This window comes from Rhipicephalus microplus, unplaced genomic scaffold, assembly GCF_043290135.1.
Source record: "Rhipicephalus microplus isolate Deutch F79 unplaced genomic scaffold, USDA_Rmic scaffold_14, whole genome shotgun sequence".
Lineage (NCBI taxonomy): Eukaryota > Metazoa > Arthropoda > Arachnida > Ixodida > Ixodidae > Rhipicephalus > Rhipicephalus microplus.
In genome coordinates this window covers 18,186,462-18,205,297 of record NW_027464587.1, presented here as the reverse complement: position 1 = coordinate 18,205,297, position 18,836 = coordinate 18,186,462, and the positions used below count along the sequence as shown (strand labels likewise).

General features: G+C 43.7%; 1 protein-coding gene across 1 annotated transcript in view; it reads right to left on the bottom strand.

The window, feature by feature from the left end:
• Positions 1-18,836, bottom strand: part of HDAC3 (histone deacetylase 3) — a 148,673-nt gene that overhangs the window by 11,741 nt on the left and 118,096 nt on the right. Inside the window, exon 8 of the mRNA XM_037432381.2 lies at positions 248-583. Within this exon, the coding sequence (XP_037288278.1) occupies positions 248-583 (336 nt within the window). The remainder of the gene's footprint in view (positions 1-247; positions 584-18,836) is intronic.

The window sequence follows — 18,836 nt, the reverse complement described above, 5'->3', positions numbered from 1 at the left end:
ATAGGTAAAACTGAGAGGCAAAAAGCCGATGCAGGAGTGGGATCAAACTGCCTACCTGTTGACCTCCAGTTCTTCCCAGTAATATTTCTACGCTTTAGTGGATTCCTTCGAGAGTACTAACAACTCTGAACTGTGTTGTGCACAGAACGGTAGAGACTGTGAACGGCGGCTGCCACTGGAGCCTTCTGATGAAACAGGGGCTTTAGCAGCCCTTGATGCTCAAGCCCCATCCTGCAAGACCGCTCACCTGCCGAGTGACCACTTCCGGGTGCAGAGTAAAGTCGGGGGCAAAGTACTCGAAGTATTCATTGTAGGGAATCTCCGAGCTGACGGGCTCGTCCAACAGGAGGGACGTCTCGTATGTCCAGGCACGTGCCACGTTGCGCACCGTGTATCCGCCACCACCAAGCACCAGCAGCGGCAGGCCTAACTCGCGAATGAACTTCACACACTCGCCGTGGCCGCGTATGCTCAGGTTGAAGCAGCCCAGCCGGTCGCCTGCCAACGAGTCGGCCCCACACTGCAGCACGATGCAACTCGGCTGGAAGAACTCCATCACTCCCTGGATTACAGGCTTGAACACCTGCGCAGAAATATTTATTTATTATTTTTGTTAGTATAGCCGTGTCCTGCTACATTAAAATGTTCTGCTACCAAATCAGCGACACAGAATTTTAAATGTAGCACAACATCACTTGAGTGACTCTACATACTTCAGTCAAACTTTCGGTCTGCAACAGACCAAAAATGTACAGAGTCATGGCTTATCCCCAAGTTCCACACACTCCGTCCAGTAGGTATAAACATTTTTAAAGGGGCTCTTATATCCATTTAGTGTGGTACATACACAAAGAAGACCAATGCGGGTTAAGCCCTCTGTCTTTAACTTTCAAATCTACCGTTAACTTCCGACAACCGGGATTCAGCGACACGTGTGCATTCTATCACCCCATCGCTTTCTTATGTTCTTTTTATTCACAACTGTTCCCTCTTTACTCACACAATTTGTCGAACCCCGCTCTCTCACACCCACATATCCAATGTTGCCCTCTCCCCCTGCTCTGTTAGAATGTAGGAACGGGTACGAAACGTAGACACGCTGGAATTAAAGAAATCAGTTGTGTTCTAGCCTTGAGGAAGACAAGCCCACTTGCTGAAACGTCAGCTCGACACAACCCTTGTTTATGGATTTTCTCACATTGACATTAGCATCACGAGTGAAAAAAGTAAAGAAATGAAAAAACTCATACGTGACACATTCAGTCATATTCAATCATGGACACTGCACACACACAATCTCCCTATATGCGGAAGATTATGTTGGCATCCATTAAAAAAAAGTGCCTCAGGTGTTCATACAGTAGTTTACAATGGAAAGCTGGAATAGTTGGAAAATCTAGTTTTCCTGCACTTCATGCGTTAAAAGAAAATGGAAAAAAGAGAGAAAAAAGAAAAAGGCACAGGACAGGCTCTCCGCTCTCTTATGTTTATACAATTTTAAGGGCTGGAAATACACGCGATTGCTCCAAAAATAAAACTCGTGACACTGACGTCTATTACAACTAGCTTATGCAAAACAGAATGAATGAGCCGTGTTGACAAAAGCAGTGCCTCCTGCAGCTATGTGATAACTGTTGGTGGTCTGCTGATCGGCAATTATCAAGGGTGTTCTTGCAGTTCAAGTACTCTAGATGCTCATGTTTTGTCCGGGTATCAAAAGCTTTCAAAGCAGCAAGACAAACAATATAGGTACCAATTCAATATTCTTGCGTGCAGAGTTCAAACCAGCTACTAGCAGCACTTGCTGCAGCAGTAGTAATAAATTTCAATACGAGTCTCTTTTTGCATTCTGCGCAGCTCCTAAACAACATCCAAATCGCAACTGTGCAAAGGATGTTCAGCTGGACATTTGGTGCACCATTGTCACAGGCGAGTCTTCCATAGAATTCAACATAGAATGTGGGCTACAAAAAAACAAGAAAAAGGGCCCGGCTGCTGTGCGTCAACACAGCAGGCTAATCCGCTCATGTTCGCCATGCAGGTGTCACTTCACGTGATCGTCCGCGTTTTGCTTCCTGCCCTGACTGTTGCTTCTACGGAAATAGCCCAACCGCATCTTTCCTGGCACGCCAACGACGATGACGCTGCTTTCGGCCATCCGATAGATTCCTGCATCACACCCACGTCGCCGGCACTGTTGCTGAATCCGGCTGCTCATCTGAACTATACCCCGTCACCCCTGGCGGCATCACTCGGTGCGCGGCTGGAATACGGACTGCCAACGACATCAACTTGGCAAGCTATAAAGGAGCAAGCGCGGCCAAAGAAGCTTTGTGGGCCTGGCTGCTGTGCGTCAACACAGCAGGCTGATTCGCTCATGTTCGCCATGCAGGTGTCACTTCACGTAATCGTCCGCGTTTTGCTTCCTGCCCTGACTGCTGCTTCTGCCGAAATAGCCCAACCGCATCTTTCCTGGCACACCAACAACGATGACGCTGCATTCAGCAATCCGATGGATTCCTGCATCACACCCAAGTCGCCGGCACTGTTGCTGAATCCAGCTGCTCATCTGAACTGTACCCCGTCACCCCGTCACTCGATGCGCGGCTGGAATACGGACTGCCACCGACATCAACTCAGCAAGCTATAAAGGAGCAAGCGCGGCCAGAGAAGCTTTGTGGGCCTGGCTGCTGTGCATCAACACAGCAGGCTAATCCGCTCATGTTCGCCATGCAGGTTGTAAAGCACACTGTCTTTTTACTAAGCGGTCAAGTAACTACTTCCTGCTGCAGCTGCCGGGCCCGCATTGCTGCCTTTCCATTGTTGTTCAGAGCTGTGATGTTATTCGCTCGTTGCTATTGTTGGCGGGTGACATCGAAACAAACCCCGGACCTGATAATCAAGCTGTATCAAATAAACTTAGGAAATTGTCTGCAGGTCAAACGTAACTAATTACGGAGATTAAAGACCTGAAGTCTCAGATGAATACAACCGACAAAGCTATAACTGATCTGAGCGTTCGTATGACTAACCTTGAAAGGCACTACCAAAATCTAGCCCTTTTGCGTTCCGATATAGAAAATATGCGAAGTGTTACTGCTTGCGCAGCACAGACAATCCAGAGGCTAGAAACGCACATTGATGATGCCAAAAACCATTCCAGGCGTAACAATCTACTTTTTTTATGATATTTCTGAGTCTTCGGGATCAGAGTCGTTTGCGTTTTCAGAGAATATAATCATAGATCACTGTAACAAACATCTGAACATTGCGCTTGATGCGAAAGAAATTGAGTGCACGCATCGCTTGGGTAATCGTACAACTGGTCGAAACCGCCCCATAATAGTTAAATTCTCTTTTCACAAAACAAAAGAACAAGTCCTTTCCAACGGGTGCAAGTTCAAAGGGACGGGCTTCAGTGTTGGCGAAGATTTCACACGTAATGTCCAAACTGCCCGCAAACACCTAGTTGCTTTTGCAAAAAGCAAATCTGCACCTTATTCTCTGCGCTTTAAAACCCTTTTCATAGGTAGTGAGCGCTATGCTTATGATGAGCGTACAAAGAATGTAAGAGAGATGCAATAGCAATTGCCTGGCCGCAAGTCACGCCCCCGAGCTATGGTACCGGAACGAGCTAACCTTCGCCTTTCCGTGATCTATGCCATCGCACGAAGTTTCATCCCTTAACGCGATATAATGTCTAGTCTTGTATTGTCGTTCAACAGCAATTTACTAATAATAACTGAAACATGGTTGACTGATGTTATTATCGATACCCAGGTACTTCCAGATCTGCCGAACTTCTGTCTTTATCGGAAGGATCACAAGGCCTCACGAGGTGGTGGTGTGCTTATTGCCGTGCATTAGAATTTATCTTGCTCTCTTGTTACCATTGAAGCTAACTTAGAAATGATATGGGTGATCTGTTGCGCCTCACCGCAGACAGTCCTTTTGGGCATTTGCTACAGGCCGCCACATAACGTTCCTGATTTCGCACGCGACCTTATTAACATCGTATACGAGCTTAGCAAAAAACACCCCAACGCAGATGTCCTGCTTTTGGGGGATCTTGATTTCCCGCAAATAAGCTGAAATAATGATACCGTTTTAATCACAGGGAATGAAGCTGCCATTGATTTCGTTAATGTACATCATAATCTCAGTCTAACTCAACTTGTCTTGGAGCCCATGCGGGTTACAAAAGATACCTCTAGTATACTCGACCTTATACTAACCAGCCGCCCCGGCAGTCTATCATCATTAACTTACCTCCGCGAAGTAAGCGATCATCTTCACCTTCTAACCGATACGAAAACTACAGTCGAACAAATCTATACGCCTATATCACAAAGGGAATTACGAAGCCATTAACAATGAGCTAGGCGACTTCTTTTCAACCTTCTAGGCATTATTCCCAACGCACACACTTCAGGAGAACTGAACGCTATTCCGAGACAAAATCAACGAACTCGTAACCAAATACATTCCAAGGCTAACATTACACACGAATCAAAATAAGCCAAGGTTCACGAGAGCTCTAAAGACTCTTGAAAATAAAAAGAAGCGTCGCTTCCGTTTAGCCACACGTCTTGGAAGCACAGAGGCATGGTCAAACTACTACATAGCAGAGGACAACTACTTGACTACTGTCCTAACTGCTAAAAAAACATTTTTTAACATTGACCTGCCCCAGCTACTTACTCATAATCCTCGGCAGTTCTGGCACGTTTTAAATCCCCTGGACACCCGGTCTATCACTTTAATGAATACAGAAGGCGCAACAGCGTCGGATGCTGAGTGTGCCGATATCTTCAATGCAGCATTTTATTTACAAAAGAAACTATCACCCCAGTCGTTCTGATGCCTACTAACACAACATCGCAGATGCCGCCCATTGTCTTTTCTACTGATGGTATACTGTCAATTATTGAAAAAAGCAAACTGTGTACCTTTTCAAGTGTAGATTAATTCAACTCCAACATTCTAATGAATACTAAAGCACGTATCTTCAGCATGTCTTACCCTATTGTTTTCTGAGTCATTGTCTACAGGTTCCTTACCATGTGATTGGAAAGTGGGAAAGGTCGTTCCAGTCTTCAAAGCAGGTAACAAAGACTCCCCTTTAAACTACCGCCCCATTTTTTAACTAGTGTCCCTTGCAAAATCATGGAACATGTCATATATTCACATATCATGGCCTTTTTGGATTCAGTTAATTTCTTTCATCCTTCTCAACATGGCTTTCGTAAGGGACTTTCTTGTGAAACACAACTAGCAATTTTCCTCCATGATCTCCATGCTAATCTTGACAACAACGTTCAAACAGATGTCATCTTTCTAGACTACTCAAAAGCTTTTGACACTGTACCTCAAAATCGTTTACTAATGATATTATCTGTGTTGAACTTACATGCTCTCATAATAAAATGGATAAAAGAATTCTTAACAAATCGTTCCCAGTTTGTCCTTGTAAATGACCACTCATCCAAGCTCCTTCCTGTTACTTCCGGCGTTCCCCAAGGCTCGGTCTTAGGACCATTTCTTTTCCTAATATATATTAACGATCTACCGCAGCATGTGTCCTGTCCTATTCGTATGTTCGCTGACGATTGCGTAATTTATCATACTGTAACTAACATATCAGACCAAGAATTTCTTCAGAACGACCTTGATAACGTACACAACTGGTGCAATCGATGGCAAATGACTCTGAATGCCAAAAAATGTAAATTTGTTTCAGTTTCCCGAAGGCGCAATTTATTCCTTTCTACTTACACGATTGCAAAAATCCCCGTTGAATTAGTTACAACATATTAGTATTTAGGTGTAACTCTATCCCACGACCTTTCCTGGATTCTGCATGCGACTAACGCCATTTCATCAGCAAACAAGACATTAGGATTTTTGAAACGTCACCTCCATCACGTGCCGCAACAAGTCAAACTTCTCGCATACAAATCATTTATCAGACCACAACTAGAATATGCTGCTGCCATCTGCAACCCTCATCAAGCATATATCATCAGTGCACTTGAATCAGTACAGAATCGTGCCGCAAGATTCATCCATTCTTCATATTCATATGGCGCCAGCATTTCTCTCTTAAAAGCAGAATCAAACTTATCATCCCTCGCTTTTCGTCGTCGTGTTGCCACGCTTTGTCTTTTTGACAAATTCTTCTACAGCTCGCTAAACCGCCCACCGTACATCTTGCCATCATCATCACGCACGTCTCATCACACTGGCCATCAACTGCAAGTAACCCGTCCTCGAACACGCACCGTCCCATTTCAAGCCTCATTTTTTCCTCGGGCAGCCAGAGACCGGAACGACCTGCCTCACCATGCTGCTGCCGTACCAACTCATTCCGAATTCCTGGACACGTTGCAAACCAGTATCACACCATAACACCTGCATTCATTGTTTCCAATATGTAAACCACCCCTTATGTAATATGCTAAACGGGGTCTTTAAGGTAATAAAATGAAATGAAAATGAAATAAGGAGACCCAAGAAATAGTAACATGCACTTTAGCTATCATCATTAGTAACTGCAATTGTGCCAGTGTTTATTCTGTTTGTTCTGCCCCTAAAGGAGCACACATAAAGTGGTGAGATCTAAAGTGTGAAAAAAGAGACCCTCGTAGTTTAGTGTTTGCACGTGCACACTAACTCATTGTGTTCGTACATTTATTTGCAGTAAAATCCGTTGATGCACTTGCCCTGCCTCTCACATCTATATTTTGCGCAGCGAAAATGATTGCCACATGTAGAAACCCAGCGCTCCGCCCCATGTTCTCCCTTGCGTTTCCGATAATTTATTAAAATCAGCGATGTGGACGTACAAAAACTCACCCAACAAGAAGTTCTCCTAGCAGCCAACTAGCAGGCAATTGCAGGCTCTGCATGAAATTAAAGACTCAGGGACCTACAAACAAGGCACGAATAATAATGATGGATTGACTTCTGTGGCAAGGCTGTTTTGTGAGGTCCCTGAGAAACTGATCCAATTCAGACCTCAATTGGCTACTCTATTTTCTTAACGTCACTGGCCTTCAAGAAATGAAACAAGAAGTTCCTTCACACAAACACAATGGCTAATTCACTGCCAAATACTAGGCACCTATAAGACAAAATCGATGATTCAGAAAAGCACATTTACAATCCCTACATCACAAAAATATTCCAGTAGTAACCCTTCCTGCCTACGGCCAGCTCCATGATCCACAATGACTTTGCTGTCTTTTACGAGGCTTGGATGTGGCTTATGGCTTCTTGAGGCCATCATGAATGGAGCAGCACCTACAACAGGTTTCGGGTGCTTATAATGGTGAAGAAGGCAATCCCAGCCAGCAATGACCAAACTATAGATTGGCTCAATTTGAAGGACACTCAAAGTGTACTGGCATCAGTGCACAGATGCTGATCATCACATAATCTTCTGGTTCGTGAAATGAGTCGGATTTTATACGTCCCTTATCGAACCTTCCAGCATTATCGCTGGTGCTCTCATTAGCACTCAGATGAACTCCATTGTTTGCGTGATGTCTCATTGGAAGATCCTAAATTATTGGGAGCATTCTGAGAATTTCTGGTGCTAGCTGCCCAAGGCACTGGCTACGCGTGTAATGAGCTGGTTACATAGTTATTAGAACCAATGTAATCTAAATAAGAAGAAAGAAAAGTGGGTGAAAAAATAACTTGCCGCGAACAGGAAGTTGTTCATGGCAAGTTGCTCACAGCAAGTTATTTTTTAGCATTACAAAAATACTGGGGAGGGCTGTACTTTGAGAGAGATTTCTTCTCAGTCTTGGCACTGCTGGTGCCCCGCCTGAATTTAGGGTTTCTCAAGTTCAGTTTTCTTAGGCTGCACTAACATCATCTATTGGGTTAACTATTGCCAGCTTCATTTTCAGTGGAACAGTGGCAAGCACAGATTAATACACACCCACTTTCAATGCACTGACAGTTAAAATGTAATTGAATGTAGGAATAGCGCACCCTAGAAGTAGTTACTTCATAACTAGGGAAGCGAAAAAACAAAAAACAAAAAAAGAGCGCTGACTTTCAAGTCAGCGCTCTTTTCTGTCCTTCCTTGTTTTTTCGCTTTCATAGTTATGAAGTAACTACTTCTAGGTTGCGCTGTTCCTACATTCAGTTATGTCCTACCAACTTGCCCAAGTTTCCACGCTTCATAGTTAAAATGCAGTTGCAATGAATCCCCAAACAAGTCTTATGAGGACTAATGCATTCGCTGACTGCTTAAGCCATAGTGGTTCGTCAAATGCCTTGCAGTACCTGCTGTGCACCGCAACCACTTTTTGTGAAACAAAAGATTACTGCTCCGCCAAGCTTGTCGTTGCCGCAATGTACCACTAGTGTTTTTCTGTCATTTCAAGCAGTGTGGAGATCAGCCGGCAGATCAAATATTACGATTTCCGCGCAACTGCAGTGATGCCTTTGTGGATAACCATTGAGAAAGAATGAAGACGAGGTGGCAACCAGAGACAGATGCCTGACTTATCATCAACAAAATGCCTTATAACAGTAAGGACCCTCGGCTATCTGTTGGAGCATGTGTGTGACGTAGTGCCACTTCACTCTTTTAATAGGCAACTGCCTGAATGCATTGGACGGCAGGTCGCTGCTGCCTTGCTGTACTGGACCACGTTTGTGCACACAATGCGCTTGCAGAAATGGAAGCAGCACGCCCTTGCGGAGCTGAGCACTATGAGTTGGGAGCACCAAAAGACCTCGCAGTATTGATGCTACCACACTCAACACAGTGCAGCAAGTGCAGCGCTGTTGTAATCATGACCCTGTGCACAGTATTTCTCTTCAGGGGGCCAGGAGGAGCAAAGGGCATAGACCTCCCTATTAAGGTCATCATGGATGGGGAACGCTTCCCTTCTTAAGGGTGCTTTTCCTTTTCCCCCCCTCCTCGTGTAACTATATTCCGTCCTCTATGGTTGTAATCACTTTCATTAGGCAACAACCCAAATGTGTTTCGGTTCACTACCAGCACCATTAGAGCTTAATGGAGTGACCCTCATTTGCAGAAAGGTCGTCATCGTCACCAGCACCCTACTTTCCACATATGTGCATGATTTTAAGCTAGAGCACTGCACAGGCCTGGGCCCGGCCCAGCCCGCAGGTCGGGCCGGGTAAGGTATTGTATGGTCGGGCCCGGGTCGGGCTCAGGCCTATGAGCTTCGGGCTCGAGTTGGGCCCTATCCGAGCCCGGGCCTGAGTCAGGATAGTATTAGGCCCAGGTCTCATATACAGGGTCTTTCAAGAAATATGTCTAATATTATTTCAAAATTAACAAAAAGGAGCTATCTGCAAGCTGCATGCGGCGTTGGCATTACTTTGACCAAATGCATCTTCAGGTGTGTACAAACACTAAATACAGCAATACATAAAGAAATTAAAACAGCTAGAAGTTTGCACAATTTAGAACAAAGCATTCTCAATTAGCACGTTTTCAAACTGAATGGTAGATCCTCTGTTTTGTGCGTCGGTATCGGTCTCATGACCAAAAATAGCCCGATTTCATCGCTTTGCCATTATTACCAGCGGCTGCCTTTCATAAATTTCCAAGTGGCTATACACAATTCGTAGGAAGAACTCTCACTCGCCCATTTGACTCGACTAACAATTTTCACCGGGTAAAAGCCAGATTTTTAATTTCTGTAATTACTGCCGTAATTTATGCAGATAGAAGCGATCGTCATTCCTTTCATCTGCGCCGACATCAGTGAATCTTCAAAGGCTAATTGATTTCATGAAGTCATCAATCCAGAAGTTAAACCATTGGCAGATACAGTTGTTTTCCCAAGCGTCACCTGCGAACCCGCTGCAAGTCTTTTGATTGGGTCGGACCTATTGCGGAAAGTTATGCCAACCGACAGCGAAGTCTGTTGGGTTTTGGATAACAGAGCATTAATCCCCATTACCACGCAAACGAAGTGTACTTTCCAAGGAACATATATCCGTCGAGGAGCGAAGTAGACAGTATTCGAGCAGTCGTATCTGCGTCCTGCGAACAGAGGTCTATCAGGAGGAGAACTTGCCGCGAGGTCACGGCAAGTTATTTTTTCACCCACGTTTTTTTCTTCTTATTTAAATTACATTGGTTCCCATAACTTCCCCTATACACTCCTTGGCATTATTGTCTGTTAGATGTCAATATTGTGTCAAAACATGAAAAAACGAGCCCTTACGTATACTCTTCTTTACCTTATGATATATATATATATATATATATATATTCCAGCATTAATTTCTACAAGATTGTTGTCTTCGTTCTACATGAACGAAATCCTTATTTCTGGGTACGCTGGATGGCCAATACTTTGAAGACTTTCAACGAAATCACTTTTTTTTTTCATTGCAAAGCAAGAGTGATTTTTTGCATAAAATCCAGTGTCCTTGTGTGGTATCTTGGTGAGAACTGTTTAACATTCATGTCATCAGTCTGCTGGAAAAAAACGGTGGGAAAAAAAGCTAGCACATTATCAAACCTGTCGAAAATCACACCTCCTGCAATGCAACAATTTCACCCGCTAAACATAATAAAAAGCCACTATATTTAGTGAGAAGTCAGCTAACTTGGCAACACTAGCTGTGACATGCACTGCGTGTCACACAGAAATGCTGGACAGAATGCACTCGCACAGACCGGTGGTACAAAGAGGGCATCGTGTGTGCACTGGGGGCTCTCTCTCTGACCTTTGCTAGCCTTCTCGTGTCTCATGTAAAGGCGCATCGGTACGCCTAGTTTGTAAATGTGTGAAAAAAATGCGTGTTCTCATAGGTAAAAAGCCTCACAAAAGTTCTTCAATGCCGGAGCCTGGGTTTCAGCCCGTTCCTCGGTCACATCAATGGAAGACTGTGCTTCTCTCTTGAGTAATAGCATGGTCCTTTAATACTTTTTTCTGGTCATGAACCTCCCGCGTCACTCAATGGGAGAGCTTCATACGCCACCCCCACTTTCCGCGGAGCTGGCGTAGATAGAGGGGCGAGGAAGCCGGCTCTGGTAGGTGTTCTGTGGCTCGGCCGGCTGCTTCGCTGACCGCCATTAGTGGAGTGCTGGCATGGAGTGGTGAGGGTCGTGTGGTTCACCCTCATTTTTTACTTTTGAGGGTCGCATCGTGTTGACACTGATGCCCAACACGTGCTGCGCACTGGGCTGTTGCTCTGGATACAAGTGCACCGTCGAAAAAGTTTCCCTGTTCTGTTTACAAGCCAATGCAGAACAACATAACAGGTGGAACCGTGTGATCCTGTGGCAGGAGACTGCCAGATTTTCGTTCGACACAAATGTTTACATGTGTGAAAAACATTTCGCCGTCAGTAACATTGCACATGCGGATGTGTGCACAGTGAACGGAGTCATTGGTTCGCTGCGCCGAGAACGACCGAGACTGATGAAAGACAGTGTACCAAGAATTTTTGAAGGTTTCCCTTCTTACCTTTCCAAACGAAAACAGGGTTTGCGTGCAACGAAGCGCCACCTTTAAAAAGGCGAACATCGTTTATCCTGGCTGGCCAAAGGAGGGAAAAAACCAGGGACATAAATTTTTTTTAGTGGTTTTCGTTGTGTCGTTCCCTCCATCTCCCAACTTTGAACCACTGTTTATTGATTGATAGATATGTGGGGTTTCACGTCCCCAAACCACCATATGTTTATGAGAGACACTGTAGTGGAGGGCTCCGGAAATTTCGACCACCTGGGGTTCTTTAACGTGCACCCAAATCTGAGCACATGGGCCTACAACATTTCCACCTCCATCGGAAATGCAACCGCCGCAGCCGGGATTCGAACCCGCGACCTGCGGGTCAGCAGCCGAGCACCTTAGCCACTAGACCACCGCGACGGGGCGAACCACTGTTTATAAAATGCAGATTTGTATGAACTATGTGCCTGTGCTCATGGCAGTTAAGAATTCTCAACAAGTTCCAGCCATTTCAGCAAAAAAAAAGAGCCGACATATTTACTTACATTTGCTAGCAAGGCGTAGCGTAGTTGCCAAATTCAAAATATTACCCACTGCTAGGTAAGTCAAGCACTAATTTGTTTCTGTTAGGCCGAAGTGTCTCACAGATAAAAAAGTGAAGTTGGATTGAAAGATATTTCTAGATATTGGCTGCTTCGTGACGCCCAATGAAATAAAGTGACACTTATTCCGAAAATGAACGTTACATGCAGCCAGAGCACGGATGCTCCGCAATCTCTAGCACAAACTATGTTAACCTTTCAGTCATTCAGAACCAATCACAGAGTTGGGTTTAAGCCTGAAAGCGACTATGCAGGAATTGAGAAATTTAGGAACGCTACGAATGCACGTCACTTGACAGACAGAATCAGTTAAAACATTGCTAGCAATCAAGGACTTAGGCAATTTGACAACGGGCATCATGGGCCATTTTGGCAATACTAATAGCTGCTATGATTTGTTAGCGAGAACCCGGAGAACAAAAATATCTGAAGAACTGTACCTGATTGGAAACGCTTCCGCGAACGCGCGACAGCCCTGCCAAGTGCGGTCGATCGATGCCCTCCTGCTTACGGAGGCACCTCTGGTGTCCCCTTTTGTCCCCATATAAAACTTTCGTGGGAGTTTCATGACCAGAAAAAAGTATTAAAGGACCATAGTAATAGTAATGTTCGTCGAGCTTCGTGCATCCATGACATACTAGATACACGAGTAGGCTTCAGTCAATGCATTTTATTTGCTAACAATCTGCTCATACAGCTCGTAAAAAAGTGCTGCTGTGTACATTAGAGTGCACGCCGTCAGCTGTCTATCCACACATGCGTGGTGATGGTGCTGCCGCCTGTTGCCCAATCTCTGGGCGAATATTTGCTCTGCCACTGCATTTATTCCCTTGTTAGCCGCAATGGAACATGTTGGGAGTTGCAAATTTGTACTTGGTGGTTAATGTTTATTCCCAACAGGTACGTATTAATGAGGTTTAACTGTAGTGGGTTTTACCCACTGTGAGGCACACCCATTTTTATGATAGACGGTGACTACATGACAAACCGTGACGTAATGCCTTCCACGTGATTGAGGAATTTTGTGCCTTTAGTGCAGGAGCATCCCGATATTTGATGGAGTAAAAGGGGTTCAGCCTCTAGCCAGACAGTGAAACTTGCACAATCTCAAAATATTATTCGGCACAGAGAACAGGACCTTGACTACAGACCACTGCCCAACTCTCTTTAAATTTTGGAAAAATTTACGAATACAAGTCACCTTCCTTTGTGGTGCTTTTTCTTTTGCAATTCTCATCATGGAATTTCTCATACAGCACAACATTAGGTTTTTAGATTTAAGGCTGCATTTCAAGAATGAGCACATGCATTGGCTCTATGAGCTCAGAGCGAACAAGCTGTTCCTAATCAGCCCTTCCCTGCACTGAAAGCTTGTAAAAAGTAACGCTGTCCTTTCTTTTTTTGTCTAATACCCTCTGCAAGTCATGCATCCACTTGATGGATGAAAGCCTTCAAAAGCAACTGGGAGCACCTATCCAAAGTTCGAAGGGCCTATCCAAGGCGTGTCGCTGTCTCAGTCCCTGAAGGCTTTCATTAAAAAAGAAAGTCTGCTGCACGCTTGAGTGAAGCAGGGAAAGCCGATGTTGTGAGAACCCTATTCTTTTTTTTTTTTTGCCAGACCTACAACTTGCCTTTGGTTACAAGTCCGACAAGTGTTCGTTACTAGTAGGTACAATACTGAATAAAAAACTTTTTGAAGTTTGAAAAAAAAAATATCAATGCCAAGGCAGTATTTGACTGTACAGTCAATCCTGGATATATCAAACTCTGATATATCAAATTATTAGCTATATCCAACAGCTGAGAAATCCCCTTGAATTTCTCATCAAAAGTATAGGATCAGTGCACCCGTATATCAAACTCCCGCACAGCAGGACATCCGATGTATCGAACGCTGCGCCACGCCGAAACTCTAAAAGTGCACTTTTACTAGCAAATAATGATCAATTTTCAACCGTATTCAAACAAGTTTTGGTCCCTTTGCGTGTGCAGGTGACGAAAAGACGGTCTTACACTATCGTACTGATCTGGTTCCTTGCGCAGCGCTTGCGAGTATGTTTGATGCCCGATCTGCTGGTCTTAACACGCAGGCATGGTGTTTTTCAAAAAGACCGATTGCTGAGGACACCAGAATTAGAATGACTCCGCGATTATGTTAAAATGTTTGTATTCCTTTCCTTCTTTGTTAGCGCACAATGGAACATGAGCCTGAAAAGCATGGTCATCGAGATGTGCAACCTCGTGACGTATTTTTGGTGTTCTCAGTTTTAAAATGCAGGTCTTGAAGGCTACGCTTTTTCTAGCTTTTCGCATCAAAGCAGCTGAAAGCAGAAGCTGCCAGCTCCACATCGATAGTGGGAACTCGACGTTGTCTTTTGCACCTTCTGGACTTGTGTACTTCTCGTCCTGTTCCTGATAAATCCTCATTCGGGAGTTGAACTGAACATTGACCCGCACACAACAATAAAAGTTATGACTGGTGCTTGGAGCAATGTCAAGTAAAGCACTGTCGTGAACTTTTCTTTCGGACCAGGTGACAACTTCTGGTGCGTCATGACCACTCACAAAGCCGTATGGTGCCTCAGTGATTTCTGCGACTTATCAGCGTTTCCGAGCACCATCTTGGACAGTGAGCGACTTCATCAGTACAGATGACGGCGTAGCTGTTTCTGACTGCATCGATGATGAGATCATGGCTGCAGTGTCCGGTGTCGTGGAAGAGTACCTGTGCTGTTGTGAATATGCCGACGCCATGGTTTCCGCCGCTAACCAAACTTTTGACACGCTACAAAACTTGGATCAGTAATCTGCGTCAGTCAACACTGTTGTGGCTGTAGGAGCTGAATTCGCTTATTCGGAAAGCTCCAGAGATAGTTTTGACGATGACTGAAACTTGACGATGCGCAAAAAGCAAGACAAGCTTGAAGACTATTTTCATGTGAAATAAGGTGCGGTAACTTTCAGTTCACACCTTGTTCTTTATTATACTGTGAGCAAATCGTTATGTTAGTGCTTGTAACCATTTCTGAGGCCTGACAATTTAGGCCTTAAATACGCATATTTTGTATTTCAAATTATCGATATATCGAACTATCTCGCGATCACCTTTGAGTTCGATATGGGGTCGGCTGTATTAGTTCGCATTTACCTCCCTTGTAAAGGTGGTTTCACAGCAGTACAGGGATGCTACGTACACTTGAGGACACCTGTTGAGAAAAAGTCCGCACTGCCATGAAGCACTAAATCAAGGCTACATCAACCCCTCTCACAAACCAACGCCTCCTCTATTTTATTAATAATGCCAGCCAGATGCGCCCGATCCAGCCGTTCACTACTCCCTCCTCTAGCCCTTTCATGCCCATCGCCTAGCCTTCATGTGTGCTCTGCGGTCATGGGCAAGAGAACCCATTATACAGTACCTTATGATGAAAATTATATGAAGTGATTTTTTGTTCAATTGTGTACAGATTCGTGCAGCAGCGTCTTGCATCCTTCGTGTTCACAATGTTGGCGGTCACACTGGCTCCATGAAAGATGCTGTGTTTTGAGATAACGTGTTGCGTTCAGCAACCAATGGGGAAGCTTAATTGCAACGCTACTGCATGCGCTGCTTGGCGATTGCTTTGAGCCACAAAGAATTCCTGTTTAGCAGAAAAGAACAAATCTTGCATTCGCTGCTTGGCGATTGCTTTGAGCCACAAAGAATTCCTGTTTAGCAGAAAAGAACAAATCTGACAGACATATGATTTTGGAGGCATATGATTGATTCGCTTCTCGGAAGTGCTTGTCCAGCTCAGAAATCTTTGTGAAACCGCACTGCAGGCTGAGTCAAACGCAGCGCACTCTCTCTGCACGAGCACGTAAGCAAGTGGCAGCGCATTGGAGCAAAGGGAAAACACACAATCTACATCCACGAATTCTACTTTTCTACTAAAGATGGCACTGCGACTGCAGGCAGTGCCACCATGCATTGCTTCGGCTTCCTATACGTCCTATGCATTTTTGGTCAGTTTGATGAACTGTTTTCTCAGTGACTAAAAGAGATATTCACACAACGCAAACATAATTTTCTTCCAAATTTTCTACACATATAACTTAAGCAGAAATTTTAAAATCTGGACATTATTAAAATTTTGTGAATTTTTCACCACTATTATCTGACTTTTAAGTAATTTGGTTACAAAAACTTGTAACACAAAAGCTGGAAAGTGCATAACTTCTATTCTGTTTAGGCAGCTGGATGTATTTATGCAGAATATAAAAAAATAATCAACTGGTTTTCATGGAATACAGAGAAACTAATGGCACCGAAGCATTAAAAAACATCGTCTTGAAATAATTGAGCTTAAAGTCAGAAAACAGCTGGAAAGATAGCATACTTTGTCACCAACACTGTTCAACTGCTTCATTTAGTAGCCACAAGATCCGTAAACATTGCCAAAGTGAATTTTTCACTTTAGAGCCCCTTATAGTACTTGTCTTGCATCTTTTTTTAGTTGTAATCTATCGTTGAATGTAGTAAACGTTTTCCAGAAAATTAACTGTAGTTCAGCCAGGCTTCAATCCTAACTACCTACTTCAAAATTCCGGCTCGTGTGATACTAACATTATTGTACGAGCCCTGAAACATGCTTTTGAGTAATCATGAAATCAAATCACTGGAAAAGCTTATTGCCTCACAAGATCAACGGCGCAAAATTTTAAGAATTCGTCCAGTCCGAGCGGAGTTACAAGAATTTGTCACATGCTGCAATCGCATTCTCTCTTCTCTCGTACTGGCCAAACGCTGGAAGCTTAACAGGGAGGGATGGGAGGGGCAAACAAAAAATGTCACGCGGGCATAGTTAACTTGAGCACTTGTTTTTTTTTTTTTTCTTCGAATACACAACTTTTTCAGTGCAATCGCTTGCGCACGCATGGACAAGTGTTGGCCTTTCGCGGTGATCTCTGTAACGACCGAGTGCGTCATGTTCAAATCTGCCAATGGCTGACAGACGGGCTTGCTACAAGTGATTTTTGAGCATCTTCCATTCGTCGATGGAAGAGAAAACAATTTTTAGCTGACTTTGATCATTTATTGTGAATTCAAGGCCGCGAGCTGCGCTATAACATTTGGCTTGCATGTTCTCGGGAGCCTCTACTGCCGATCGGCAGCATTTTCTGACCATGCTCAAAAAGTGTTGCCGGGCCCTTTAAGTGCCATAACAATATTTATTGTCACAATTCTTAAGACTCTGAACCTAAACAAAGATGGTACAGACACTGCGACTCAATTCCCATCAACTCAACACTTACACCGGGCAGTTCTCAAGTGCATCACAAATAATAGTCTCGTCCATTAGAGCATACCCGTTGTCACCATGCACGTGAGTCACATCAAAGGATGCTTAAAAGGCTGGCAAGTTCAACAATGAAGAGCGTGCTGGTTCAGTGTTCAGCCTCTCAGTCTGTCACTGGCATTTATTCACAGATAACTGCACGGGTTGACCCAAAATTTACACTTGCTGAAGAAATTCTTTATCCGCAGCATCTCAGCTTATCGACAAGCACGAAAAAAACAGGATATAATGAAGCTAGGAGCAAGTGTTCCAACCGATATGCTCAACGACATGCTTTGGCCGCAAATAACACACACAAAGTAAAGGAACACTCAACGACAAGCACGACCGTTCCATTACTTTGTGTGGGTGTTATTTGTGGCCAAAGCATGTCATTAAGCAAGTACCAACTAGGCCAACAATCAGTATTGTTACCGATACGCTCCAAAGCCGAATTGTGAATACTATAAAGGTGCACAACATCTTCGACTGCTTCAGAAGTTACCTGCCAATTTTCTATACACAGGTGGCTCTAGACAAGCATTTGACTTTCGCACAGTTACGGATAGATGTTTCGGGCTCCAAAAATTCGAACTTGTTGAATATTTCAGACTTAACAAACGCACCGTCAGGGTTCCCATTGCACTAATGCATTTTGGCAACTGATTTTTTGGACGAATTTAGGTTACAAAGTTCAATTTTCCGGACAAAATCATCTGTTTTGAGCTATGCCTCTTGATCTGTGCTTGATTTTGGAAGCCATCATGTTGTATTTTTTGTTGGCTTGGTCCAGTTTATTTATTTATTTATTAGGACATACTGCAGACCAACATTTTTGGTCCAGACAGGATGGGCTTAAGAAACATCAAATGATTTCCATTAGTAAAAAAGAAAGAAAAAAACACGTGTATCTATACGCTAACAGAGGTCACATGTCTGTGAAACAGCAACAAAATTTATAACATATTTCAACACTTTAGTCACTAAGTAGACAACTTACCAGCAATATAGCAAAATCGTTAGCCAAAAAAGTCTTACGAGGCAGTAAATTCCAGTCATCAATTATTGTTAGAAAATAAACGTATTTGTAAGCATTAGTTCGTACAAATATGGGTGCCACAGATCGATCATGTTTTTGGCGGGTACTCTTAGAGTCAGTCTGAACGCAACAACGTGCATTTAAGGCAACTTTGTCTGACATATTTTGTATAAAAACATTCAACGATTCAACTTTCTTCTTGTTTCTAACAAAGTAATTTTGTGTATTTCATTGATACGCTAGGACAGTCAAGTCTTTGAGACTTGTTAAAAATAAATCTGACTGCCTTTTGTTGTATTTTTTCAAGAAGCATATTATCTTTTCTTGTAAAAGGGTCCCGTATGACTGCAGCATACCCTAATTTAGACAGAATGAAGGTTTTATAAGCCAAAAGTTTCATGCTAGAAGGAGCACCTTT